Source organism: Cherax quadricarinatus, chromosome 61, assembly GCF_038502225.1.
Source record: "Cherax quadricarinatus isolate ZL_2023a chromosome 61, ASM3850222v1, whole genome shotgun sequence".
Classification (NCBI taxonomy): Eukaryota; Metazoa; Arthropoda; class Malacostraca; order Decapoda; family Parastacidae; genus Cherax; species Cherax quadricarinatus.
Window position 1 is genome coordinate 3318071 of NC_091352.1, and position 13964 is coordinate 3332034.

At 41.1% G+C, this 13964-nt stretch overlaps 1 protein-coding gene across 2 annotated transcripts in view; it reads left to right on the forward strand.

Annotated features, from left to right (window-relative positions):
- The window catches only part of LOC128699439 (uncharacterized), a 33878-nt gene extending 21256 nt beyond the window's left edge, over nt 1–12622 (forward strand). For both annotated transcript variants that reach the window (XM_053792185.2, XM_070098153.1), the window contains 5 exons: nt 684–758; nt 1747–2178; nt 3404–4351; nt 5016–5160; nt 12406–12622. In XM_053792185.2, the coding sequence (XP_053648160.2) occupies nt 684–758; nt 1747–2178; nt 3404–4351; nt 5016–5160; nt 12406–12479 (1674 nt within the window). In that variant the 3' untranslated portion in view covers nt 12480–12622. The remainder of the gene's footprint in view (nt 1–683; nt 759–1746; nt 2179–3403; nt 4352–5015; nt 5161–12405) is intronic.
- Nucleotides 12623–13964: the final 1342 nt, after the last annotated feature.

The following is a 13964-nucleotide window of genomic DNA, read 5'->3' on the forward strand; positions in this document are numbered from 1 at the left end:
TGATCAGGCTCTGATCCACCAGGAGGCCTGGTCACAGACCGGGCCGTGGGGGCGTTGACCCCCGGAACTCTCTCCAGGTAAACTCCAGGTTATGTGGGTAAACATCTGCAAAGCTACCTAGCTGGGGTTTCCAATTATTTAAATTCAATGGCCCACCACACATAATGGCAAAAGTAGCAAAATTAATCTGTATTATTTATTTCCTATTTTTTTCTGTAAACTTTTTTATCCCAGCTTAAATAAAGCATAAAATGCCTTCTTCCATTCCCACTTTAGAAGTCTTCTTTCAGTATACATAGTGAATAAGTCCAGACCATACCACGGGCGGGATTGAACCCGCGGTCAGAGAGTCTCAAAACTCCAGAGTTTTGAGACTCTCTGACCGCAGGTTCAATCCCGCCCATGGTGTGGTTTATTTGCAATCGTGTCATTACGATTTCGTGAGTCATGAATAAGTCCAGTATGACACGTGTAAATACTCTGTATTGATTTATTGTTGAAATTTATGATAGTCCTTCTTAAATATATTTGGAAAAAAAATTGAGCTTTTTTTTAAGTTAATTTTTCACATTTTCTAAAATATACACACAGTGGCCTATTAATCTTTTAAAACATGATTCTCTGTTGTTCACATCAACCATTATTTGCTACAGTAATGTTATGTTGGTATTTCTTTCCTGCAGGAGGTGATCCTGACCTCTGCTTCTGCCAGCACCCATCCTGATGATTCTCCCCACCAACAGCTACCACTACCTCAGGTTAAAAGAATAGGTCATGTACAGGAGGGCCCTGCTTTACAGTGCTTCACTTTACAGCATTTTGCTAATGCAGCGGTTTTCAGTTATACCCATTCATCATTTATTCAGATTTTGTATGATGAATATGTTCACTACTCACTATAAGCCAACTATAAAAAATTTTTAAGGTAAGTAATGTGTGTATTGTATATGCATATTTTAGGCCTAGCTCTATTGCTCACTTAATATATGATAGTGTAAACATGTTATCAGGCTTTTGAAAATGAAAAAAAGTTGTGTTTCACTTTACAGCGATTTTTGCTCTACAGCAGTAGTAGCCCAGAACCTAATCTGCTGTATAAGCGGGGCCCTCCTGTATCAATTTTCTCTAATCAGAAATTCTTTTGATTTCTAGTAGCAATAGTTGACTAAACAAACATTATTTCATCAGTAATGTTATCCTTATTAGCAATTTTAGAATGATGAATTCTTACTGATGAATCTTGTTGGTAAACATAGGCATTGTGAAAACTTCAAGAAATTGCTGTTCATAATGTTGAACACATTTCTTGTGACTGATTAAGGGTGGCTTAGGAATTTTTAGTGCACCAGCACACAGACTGATTGACTTAGTAAACCAGCACACAGACTGACTTCACGCACCAGCACACAGACTTATAGACTTAGTACACCAGCACACAGACCGACTAACTTCATGCACCAGCACACAGACTGACTTCATGCACCAGCACAGACTGACAGACTTCATGCACCAGCACACAGACTGACAGACTTAATACACCAGCACACAGGCTAACTTCATCCACCAGTATACAGACCATAAAAAAGTCATGAATTCCCTTATATCACAGCATATGCCTATCTCTTATCATCACTGCAAAACCTCTTATATATTCTACCTGACTGCAGATGTTTTAAAGGTGAAATCTAGATAATCCCTTTCACCCTGACTCTCTTACTTTAACTCGCATGATATCCTATCTATCAGGATACAGATCATGCTGAGGATGTCTCCAAACTGCCTGATGCTGCCCCTGATCATACTGGGGGCCACCTAGCTGAACCAGAGAACTATTTCTTTGAGAACCAATCTACCGAGGATGAGGAGGAAGTGTTGGAGAATGTGCCTCCTGTCATGCAGGAGAGACAGGATTTTGCTCCCCCATTCCACCATCCACCTCCAACGTCAGCCAGACGACCTCACTTGGGACGTGTTCCTGGCTTTCCATTGCGTCAGGGTTTCAGGGGACAAGCCCAGAGTCTCCAGCAGCAGGGCCAGCTGCAACTTCGTGGGGAACAGGAAATTCGGAGGCAGCTGAGGGAACAGCTTCGAATACAGCTGCAGCAGCAGGAACCTCGTCAGCAACACACACCACCCACACACCCAGATATTAGTCTTATTCCTCTACAGTCACTTGAGGTGAGTATACTTGTATATGATTACTTATAGACTAACTACAGGAGCAGATCTTTGCTTGTACTGCCCCTTCTTTAGTGTTTCTAGTGGTTGACATCATCTCCTGGGCTCCAATTCTCAAACATTAATCACTTGATTCCATGGGGCTGTTACACTTGCATTTAAATTCATATCAGGTGTCTGCCTTCTCAAGTCAGTTTCACTTGTTCACCTTCACACTTAAGGGGTTAATTCATTTATTGACTGAGTAAGGATCTTTGAACTTGGGGATCATTTTGTGGATCACTCCAGTGAGAATGCACAGTGCTTGGGACTAACTCATTGATCAATCCAACAAAAATGTACAAACCATAGGATCAGTTCTTGGATCACTTCAGCAAAAATGCATGAACCATAGTCAATTCATATATTGACTCCCAGGCCCATGACACTTATACACATGTACTTAATAAGCTTCACTATATTATTCTGATCCTGTTGGTTAGCTTTCTTTATCCTTGGCAGTTTTTTTTCTTATCCAGAGAGTGTATGACCCCTATGGGGGTTAATACTTCCACATAGTTGTTATAATAATAATGTCGTTTCTTTGACTCGACTCAAACTTTTATTGTGTTCTGGTTTTAAAGTTTCCAGCTTTGCAAGGGAGATAAATTGATTTTATTGTATTGAATCTGTCTCCACCATTGCCTTATTCAAGTCATTCCACTTTTCAACTACCCTAATTCAAATAAATAGTCTGTTCCTATCAGCCCTGTCAATTCCTCTTAAGATTTTGTACGTAGTAACCGTGTCTGCCCTTGTTCTTCTCTAAGGTCACCAGATTCATTTCCTTCAGCCTCTCCTCAGAGTGCATTACCCTCAGTTCTGGTACTAGTCTGGTTGCAAACCTTTGGATTCTTTCTAGTTTCTTCACATGCTTGACTTGTAGTTGGCTCCATGCAGGTGCTGCATACTCAGTGATTGGCTGACATATGTCCTGTACAAAATTCTGAATGTTTTTTTTTTTTTTCAAGTTCTTGAATACTATTTTGAGGACTGCTAAACTTGTTTATTCTGCTTTATGTGTAATTGCTAGGTGTTATATTCACCTCCATACCCTTTTTATTCATTGAGATCTGTCACTTCTGTGTGAGTGTTTCTATTTGTCTGCATGGATGTATGTGCCCTTTACTCATCCCTCCTACCATCACTATAATGACTTTTCACCTACGTACTTTATTTTTTCCAGGACGATGGTTCTGTAGGTAATACCATCATGAAGGAGAGGTTCCCTCCCTACTCAGATGAGTTTCCTCCCTTCCCTCCTTCCACCCCTTCTCTCCTCCCAACACCCCTCCCTTCCCCAACTCCACATGGCCGCCAGCTTTCCCAGACGGCACCAGGACCACAAATTCCTCAAGTTCTGCCACCACCCCAGTTTTCTCAAGTTTTACCAGGACACCAGATTCCTCAAACTCTACCAGGGCACCAGAATAATCATGCCTTGCCAGGAACTCGGATTCCTCAACCTCTCCCGGGACCCCAATCTCTTCGTGCTCTGCCAACACCCCAGATCCCTCCATCTCTTCCAGGACGCCAAAATTCTCAAACTCTACAAAGACCCCAAGTTTCACAAGCACGACCAGACCTGCAAGTTTCCCAAGCTTTTGAGAAATCACAAGCTCTTCGGGTGATCCCGGCTCCAGACATGTCCCAGGAACCTAACTTGCCTCACGCTAGTCAGTCTGTACAAGTTTCCCATATTACACTTGTCCCGGAATTATTCCAGGTTACTTCAGCCTCACAAGTATCACAGAGCCACCCAGTTCCACAAGTGTCCCAAAGTCATCAAATTCCACAGGTGTCCGTGACTCTCCCAATTTCACAGGGGTCCCAAAGTCTTCAAATTCCACCAGCCCCACAATTTTCCCAGATTCCACCAGCCCCACAATTTTCCCAGATTCCACCAGCCCCACAATTTTCCCAGATTCCACCAGCCCCACAATTTTCCCAGATTCCACCAGCCCCATCAGTGCCCCATCAGGTGCCCCCATTTGTTTTGGGCACGCCAGTCCCTGGGGTGATCGAGGGTACCCAAGTGGTTAGAAGCCGCCCACCCCAGGGCAATGTGGGCGTGAGGGCAGGCAGGAGACCCACCCACCAGGCCCTGCACCTAATACCTCCTCCGCCACCACAGGTAAGAAGCTGCTTTTGTCTTTTGTGATTGATCACTTTCTGATTCTGTGTCCCTTCAAGAGGGTGCCTTGATGCTCTTGAAGGGCTCTTGATCCAAAGAATTTAAGCTACTACCTTTTCTTCTTTGGATAAAATCTGAAAAACTTCCACGTAACAAGTAATGTAGTTTACACATAACAAAATGTTGTTAGGCACAAAAGAAAGCCACTGTATAACCCTGATGGGTTAAGTACTTCTCTGTGATTTTATTTTACTGATGGGAAGTGTTCCATATGAATTTCATACTGTAATAATGATAATAACAACACTCTTGTGATAATACAAATATCTTATGGAGTGAACGTGCCTAGTTGTGGATGTGGGGTTTGACTTTTGGCTCCTGTGTTTTTAATGTTTCTTGTTGTTTCAGTGCACTGGAAGGTAACCATACACTTTATGAATATACAAAACATGCTGGCCATACTGTACTAGTGCTACAACCACTAAAAATTATATAAAAATTATATGTTTAAATTCAGAGGATGGGATACCATGAGCATTGCTCTGATCTATAGCTACAAATAATAACAAATGGATAATCACAGATGATGACAAATAGATAACCACAAATATGTTATTGCTCTCACGTAAGATTATATAATAACCTGCTTCTTCCTTCCTTGCAGGCACGATCCTCCCAAGGTGGTTCTCACATTGTGATCCCTCCACCACCACCCAGGCTAGGATTGCGACAGGCAAGAGGACATCCTAACATGCCCCAGCTTCGCCGTGCCCCTCGCAGTCACTCCCACATCTCGCCCCTCTCCCCAGGTGAGGTACTAACCCATAGGGCACGCAGGAGTCATGTGGAAGTTCAGGGCACTGAAACTTCATCCTCATCTTCAGAATTCACTTTACATTCAAATTTCACAAAGGATTTTTTCAATGGATCTGTTCTTGAGTCACAGAAGGATAGTAAGACGAGTGCAACACATTCTTCTGGGAGGCGTACAAGAGGTAGGCGGCGTCCTGGTGTGGTCGAAGTGCTGACTAAGAAGCTGCAGCAGCCACAGGAGAAGGTGCGGGAGGTGGGGGAGAAGGTGCAGCAAAGGCTAAGGAAGCTGGTAGGGGGTGCTGCCAGCCAGGTGTCACTAGTGGGCCAGGTGGCAGGGGAGGTGCTGGGTGCTGGTGTGGTCGCTGCTGGCCATGCCGGGGATGCTCTCCTCCAGGTGAGATAAGACTCTGCACCCTGGTATGTCCTCTAGCTGAAATATCTTGCTTACTACCAAGTCCTCTCTAGCTGAAATATCTTGCTTACTACCAAGTCCTGTCTAGCTGAAATATCTTGCTTACTACCAAGTCCTCTAGCTGAAATATCTTGCTTACTACCAAGTCCTCTGTAGCTGAAATATCTTGCTTACTAACAAGTTCTCTCTAGCTGAAATATCTTGCTTACTACCAAGTCCTCTAGCTGAAATATCTTGCTTACTACCAAGTCCTCTAGCTGAAATATCTTGCTTACTACCAAATCCATTTCCTTAAATATCTCACTTGCTGCCATATCCTTGTAAATATCTTTCAATGCTTCCTTCACTGCTATGTTCTTACATATTATTATTATTATTATTATTATTATTATTATTATTATTATTATTATTATCATTATTTTAACACGTTGGCCATTTCCCACAGAGGCAGGGTTGACCCAAAGTGAAAAAAAAAAAAAATCTTTCATCATCATTCAACACTTTCACCATCACTCATACACATAATCACTGTCTTTGCAGAAGAACTCAGATACAACAACCTAGATGTCCCTCCAAACTGCCAATATCCCAAACCCCTCCTTTAAAGTGCATTGTACTTCTTATTTCCAGGACTCAAGTCCAGCTAACCAGTTTCCCTGAATCCCTTCCCTGTTCACACTCCAACAGCTCGTCAGATCCCAAAAACCATTTGTCTCCATTTACTCCTATCTAATGCACTCATGCATACTTGCTGGAAGTCCAAGCCCCTTGCCCACAAAACCTCCCGTACCCCCTCCCTCCACCCTTTTCAGGGATGACCCTTACCCCACCTTCCTTCTCCTACAGATTTATACACCCTCCAAGTCATTTTACTTTGTTTCATTCTCTCTAAATGACCAGACTACCTCAACAGCCCCTCTTCAGCCCTCTGACTAATACTTTTAGTAACTCCACACCTCCTCCTAATTTCCACACTACGAGTTCTCTGCATAATATTTACACCACACATTTCCCTAAGATACGACATCTCCACTGCCTCCAGCCACCTCCTCGCTGCAGCATTTACAACCCATGCTTCACACCTATATAAGAGTGTTGGTACAACCATACTTTCATCTATTCCCTTCTTTGCCTCCATGGGTAATGTTCTTTGCCTCCACAGATACCTCAGTGCACCACTCACCTTTTTTTCTTCATCAATTCTGTGGTTAACCTCAGCCTTCATAAACCCATCCACAGACAGGTCAACTCCCATATATCTAAAAACATTCACCTCTTCCACACTCCCTCCCTCCAATGTGTTATCCAATTTTTCTTTATCTAAATCATTTGATATCCTCATCACCTTACTCTTATCTGTGTTCACTTTTAACTTTCTACCTTTAATTATTATTTAACACGCTGACCATCTCCCACCGAGGCAGGGTAGCCCAAAAAAGAAAGAAACGCTTTTACCATCATTCACACACAATCACTGTCTTTGCAGAGGCGCACAGATACGACAGTTCGTATGTCAGTCCAAACAGCAAATATCCCAAACCTTTCCTTTAAGCACTGCTGGAAAGGCAAGCTTTGATTAGTCAGTGCTAAATAAATGACCCATAACATTTTTGTGAATAGTATAATAATAATAGTATAATAATAATAATAGACCCTGTGGCTGTCTTCAAGCAGGCACTGGACAAGCACCTAAAGTCGGTACCTGACCAGCCGGGCTGTGGCTTGTACATTGGATTGCGTGCAGCCAGCAGTAACAGCCCGGTTGATCAGGCTCTGATCCACCATGAGGCCTGGTCAGAGACCGGGTCGCGGGGGCGTTGACCCCCGGAACTCTCTCCAGGTAAACTCCAGGTAAAACCACTAATAATAATTAATAATAATAATAATAATAATAATAATAATAATAATAATAATAAATCTTATTGGTTGGAGGCATATGAATTGGTAAATCCAACTGCCTCTTAATCAGAAAATATGTACCACGAAATGAAATCCCATTACAATCCACACTCACCTAGTAAGAGAGCGTGTCTACCTAATGATATTTCTGTACTGTAATGTAGTACTGTACTGCAATAATAATACTGTAATAATAATAATAATAATAATATTTTTTAACATTGACATATCTGACGTCACTTGCTCTCCTTCAAGTACAGTATTTTTGAAGAATTCTTCCATTACGTATTTTGTTACGACTCAGTGTCATTCTATTTTGCTTAAACAAATACAACTGGCTAAATATCCTTCACAAAATGACAATGTTAAGCTTAAACTTACAGTGGCCCTCCTAAGTTATTCATCAAAGTGTAATATTTATGCTGCTTATAAAAAAAATCTTTAGATTTGTAAATATGACCCATTGGCTTACTGAAAAAAAATCAACCCTCTTTAAATTTGTTGCCACTCCTAAAATATCTGCAAGGTCAGGAACAACTCTCATATATTTAGTTAAAACTAAATATGATTTAACATAATTATCAATAAATTAGCCTAACTGTGGAAATATAAGCACTATAACCTAACTGTTAAATTATTCCTAATTTATAGCCTAACCTTATCCTACATAAGCTAACCTAATCCTGCATAAATCTAATCCTATATAAACTAACCTAATCCTTTCCAAGTACTGACATAACCTAACCTAATTGTTCATGATAACCAACCTAGCATTAGGATGTATAAAAGCTATCTTATTTTAATATAATAAAATCTAATTCAATGCTAATATGGCACTGTATGAGGTGTGTGTGTGTGGTAACTAGCTACTAACCCCTTGTGGGTGGATGCTGCAGGCAGTGACTAGCTCAGGGGGTCAGCATTCCTCATACCAGACCCGCACCTTCGCCAGCGGTCTCCAGCTCACCGTCCCTCATGAGGACCACGTCACACACCACAGGGTAGGTCCTTACTCCTCACCAGGACCAATAGGTAGTTCCTTACTCTTCACCATGACCATAGGGTAGATCTTTGTCTGCCAGGACCACTAGGCAGTTCCTCTGTCTTCACCATGACCAGAGGGTAGGTCCTTACCAAGACTACTGGATTGTTTCTCACTTCACCATGACCACAGGGAAGGTTCTTACTTGTCAGAACTACCGGGCAGTTCCTCAATCTTCATCATGACCACAGGGTAAGTCTATACTCAAAAGGATCATATGTCATGTACCATCTATCTTTAAAGGAAGTTTAATTTGGCATTCATTTTTTATTATGTTGTGAAATGTTAGTTCTTCTGAAATGCTGGGATCAGAGGATCATCTGAAGTATTTCACAGTAGTTACTGTTGAGATAGATTCCTCATTAGACGGTACTTACAATTTTTTGACTTTCTTTAACTTACATTTTAAGTCAAATAATATAACTTCTATTTTGTCCAGGTGCAGTGACAGTTTATCTGTTAACCATCATCTGCATGACTCCAATTCCATTGATAATACCCGAACTGTATCCTTTGGGCCTTTTCTTGACACGAAAACAGCACTATCATCTCCATACCCTTGAAGTTTGCATTTAACATTAATTACCTGGAGTTTACCTGGAGAGAGTTCCGGGGTTCAACGCCCCCACGGCCTGGTCCGTGACCAGTCCTGGTGGATCAGAGCCTGATCAACCAGGCTGTTACTGCTGGCTGCACACAATCCAATGTACGAGCCACAGCCCGGCTGGTCAGGTATGTTACTGACATAGTACAAGTAGAGTAGAGGGCTCTAAGATATTTCCTTGTGGAACACAACATGTTCTTAGTGAGGATTTTCATTCTAAATTACAGTGGACCCTCGGGTAAAGGTTTCATCAGTTAGCGCCAAAATCAGATAACGGCTCGGTTTGGTATGAAAATATTGGCTCGGCTAATGCCAAACAACTCGGTTAGGGGCTTTCGTCTCGAACATGTCCGCTTTGCCTGAGCAGGCCCAGCCACTCCATGACTCTGTACAGCCAGTGTGCCATTGTTTACAAACCCAGTGAGGACGATTCCACGCATACATGTGATATATTTTGTATTATTCCATTGTTTGTAGTGTTTGTAACTGCTAAATAAGCCATCAAGCTTCTAGTGCCAACACTGTGGTAAAAAGGGTGAGAAATACTATTGAATTAAAGAAAGAGATAATTGCAAAGTATGCGAGTGGAGTGCGCATCTCAGAGTTGGAAAGGTTATATAATATACCCATTCAACCATCACTACTATCTTGGCCAACAAAAAGGCACTCAAGGAAGCTGTTGTTGTGAAAGGTGCAAGTATGCTTACAAAACAGAGGTCACAAATACTCGAAGATGTGGAGAGACTGTTGTTGGTATGGATAAATGAGAAACAATTATCAGGAGATAGTGTTTCTCAGTCAATAATATGTGAAAAGGCATGGCAGTTGTATGTGGATCTCATTAAGAAAATACCTCCAACTAGTGCTGATGTTGATGAATTTAAGGCCAGCAGAGGCTGGTTTGAGAGATTTAAGAATTGTAGTGGCATACACAGTGTGATAAGGCATGGTGAGGCTGCCAGTTCTGGCAAAAAAGTGGCTGAATAATATGTGCAGGACTTTAAGGAGTACATAGACACTGAAAAATTAAAACCCCAAGAAGTGTACAATGACACTCTTGTGTCCCATTTTAGGGAAATCTTAAAGGGATGCAAGAAACAGAGCTCTCTGGACAGATATTTTGTGCGACAGGGGTCCAGTGACTCTCAAGCTGGTCATAGTGGCATTAAAATATAAAGAAGGGAAGTAACCCCAGAAAAGGACTTGTTACCTGAAGTCTTTATGGAAGGGGATATCCCTTCCAAACAATAGTACACCTACATCCTCTCCCCTCCTCCTGTCTCATCACTAAGTCCACAATAAAGGTAAGTGTCATTTCAGTATTGTTTATTGTGCATGTCTCATTGTTTTCTGTGTAGGGAAATGTATATTTCATGTAAAAAAATTATTTTGTATAATACTTTTGGGTGTCTGGAATGGAGTAATTGGATTTCCATTATTTCTTATGGGGAAAATTAATTTGGCTAAAGGCTTAATCGGTTAAAGGCTAGCTCTGTGGAACGGATTAACTTAACAATTTGTTTCCTGTTATTTAGGTAATACAGTAATCCCCCTTTATCTGCAGGGAATACATTCCAAGACCTACCATGGATGTCTGAAACTGTGGATAGTAGCAAACCCTACATATGAGTCATTTTACATATACTGTACATACATACCAATGATGAAGTTTAATTGATAAATTACATACAATAAGTCGAGAATTAATAGTTTTTCATTGATGGGAAGCACTTCATGGCTTTCCTTAGACTTCGAAGAACTCTCGCCAACACTACTGTCATGCTTTGGTGTCATTACTAAACAGAATTAAGGGTTATTTTCAGGTCATGGTAAACCATTGATAACCTTGGAAATTGAATCTGTGGATACAGAGATTTTACTGTATTTAAACCTGTCTACATAACCTGTCCCCTCAAGAGAGGTGCCATGATGCTGCTGAGGGGCTCTTGATATGAGGATGTGGATCTATCCTTCCTTTCCTTGGCTCAAACCTGATTAGTCTTATGCATTGTATGACTTCTATGTGTTAAGCTCTTTCTCTTTAATTATAATAATACAGAGACTATGCTGATACCTTGCACTTTTTTCCATAATAAGTATATACATGTAATGGTTTACGGTGTAAAGTCTTTTGTAGGTCTAAGGTAACCATGCCTGGGAAATTTCCTTTTGTTATTTGGGTTTGTATATAATCCATCTGGATAATTCAGGAATTGTCTGTTGAATGAAGATTCATGAAACCTTACAGGTAACATTATAATGTTATTGGTATTCATATTTTTAGCTGGTTGCTAATACACTGCTCTCTCTTGGATATAACAAAGTACTGTTTACCAACAAACAAACTTTATTTCTTACTGCAGTATGTATTACAAAATGTAGTTTACATGTAATAAAATATTGTTAAGCACAAAGAAAGCCACATACATGCTGTGCATTTTGGACTTAGAGTTGAATAAATTGATTATGTTGGCTCTGTGCTTTCATTTCAGAGATTATGTAGTTTAAGATTTTGGCTGGAATGTTGGCAGGTCTTTTTCTTTTGCCTGGTTCAACTGATGCTGCAGTAGCTGTGTAATTTGAATTGAAATAATTTGCCACTGTGGATGCTTCATGGCATATATGCCTGGTTATAACTACTTAGCACAGTGATAGTGTGATTTACTTGTTTGTTGCTATACCTTAGGGCTCTTAGCTGTTGCCAGACATTATTAAATTCATGGGGAAGCACTAGACTTGTAGGGGTCACACAAAACCTAGAGGGTTGGGAGGCATTCAGTTTTTTGGAAAGTTTTGAATTCTTCAGTTTTAAAACTATAGTGCCGTGCCTCTGCCCTGTTTACAGTGCTCTGTAATTTTACCTTGCAGAATTCGTGGAGTGTTGCAGCATCTTGCCTATTTACCTTAAACTTTTTCAATAATTGATCTCTAAATTTAATTTTACATAGTATTTCAATATGATTGGCTTCTCCAGACCCACAGAGAGAACCATAGGTGGAGTTATAATAGTAATAATGAGGTGCAAAAAGGCAGGACTAATATAGTTGTGATGCAATGGGTAGAGAGGCTGGGAGGGCATAGGCCAGTAGGCCTGCTGCAGTTCTCTAAATCTCTAACTTTTTGGTGATCCAGGTGTCTTGGTAATGAAGAATTATCTGGCTAGGATTTCATAATAATAAAGCAGAAGATGGAGTGTTAGAGGATTGGTATTCATTCAGAGGATATGCTTTAATGGATGCAATCATTCTGGTATAATAGTTTTGACAAGTTTCTTTTTCTTGCAGTTTGGGTTGCGCTTCAACTTGTCTGGCCGTCCAGGAGGTCTGCTGCCCGTGGTTGGTTTGGGCATAGACTCTAATGTGATAGCCCAGGGGCTCCCACCTGGCCAGTACCCTCCACCTGCCTTCCTTGGCCCCTACACCCATTCAGACACCTACCAACATGAACTGCCTGCATACTCTGGGCCTCCAATTTTCCATGATGGCCCACATTATCCATCCCTCCATCACAAGGGGCCACTGTATGGATCCCTACATGGTGGCATCCCATCTTTCCATCATGGGAACCTACCATATCCATCTGTTCATCAAGATGAATTTTCAGATCTCTCCGTTTACCACAGAGAACCATCTTATTCATCAGCCCAGCTTGGTTATTCGCAGCCACACATCCACCCTGGAGGCCCTTCACATACGCCCATCTATGACAGCCATCTTAGCCACAGTGTTAACAGTGACCTCAGTCCCAGCACTTTCTCCAGCTATGTGCCTATGGAGTTACAACTTTCCTCATTACAAGACAACCATAGCTTTGAGGTAGACGACCCTGACTACCAGTTTTACCACTATAAACCCAGTTCTTTTCCCTACCATCACCACCCTCCACCATCAGTTAGACCATGTGGGAGGCATACAGTAGTTTCTCCTTACCCTGTTGAGCGAGAATTTCGTCCTGGCCCCCAGCCATACATGCCGTGCGGCCCTCAAAAGCCATACTTTTTTCACCGTCGCCACCAGGTTGTTACTCTGCACCCACCTCTTCACAACTATAGCATCCAAAAGCAAAATACTAATGGTAACAGCCCTAAACAAATTAACCAGACCAAAAATAAAAATAATCTCACCTATCCAGAAAATATTGAGAATCTCGCAAAGGACTCTTTCTATTCCCTCGACCACTCTGAAGAATCTTTCAAACCTCCACGTCACAAGAAAAAGCCATTAAGAGAACAGAAACCAAATGAGTCTCCTATAAATAAAACATTAACCTTTATCCGTAAACCTGAAGGGCTAGACAGAGAGTCTGAGCTGAATCCATATGATAGTGTGGACAGCTTCAGGGCAGCCATCACACAGAAAGAAGAGGAACTAAGTGCTATGGATGCCATTAGTCATGATAACCAAGAACTTCATTTTGACAAAGTCGTGATCGTTGGCAAAGATGATGTCTATGAAGTGTGAATAACAAATCTGTCAAATGTAAAATGCCACATTCATTGTACAAAATTAATTTTGTTAACCTTTAAAAAAATATTTCTATAATAACATGTTATCAATCTTTGATATTATAAGGGTGGCAGCATTTTGAAAATTGGGTGGGGATGTTATACTTTGATTGGACAGCATTAGAATGTGACGCCTATGCTCTTCTGGAAAGGCAGCATAGGGTATGAGTGATGGTGACCATGTTTTCTTTGGGTCAGAACCAATAAATGCAAAATAAATATATTGTATATATATATATGTATATATAGAGAGGGAGTCACAGTAAATGACTCAGTAAATAAACAGAACAGATAGGGACTCAAACCATGGGCCTGACAGGTAGCATGTCCAGTGCTGGA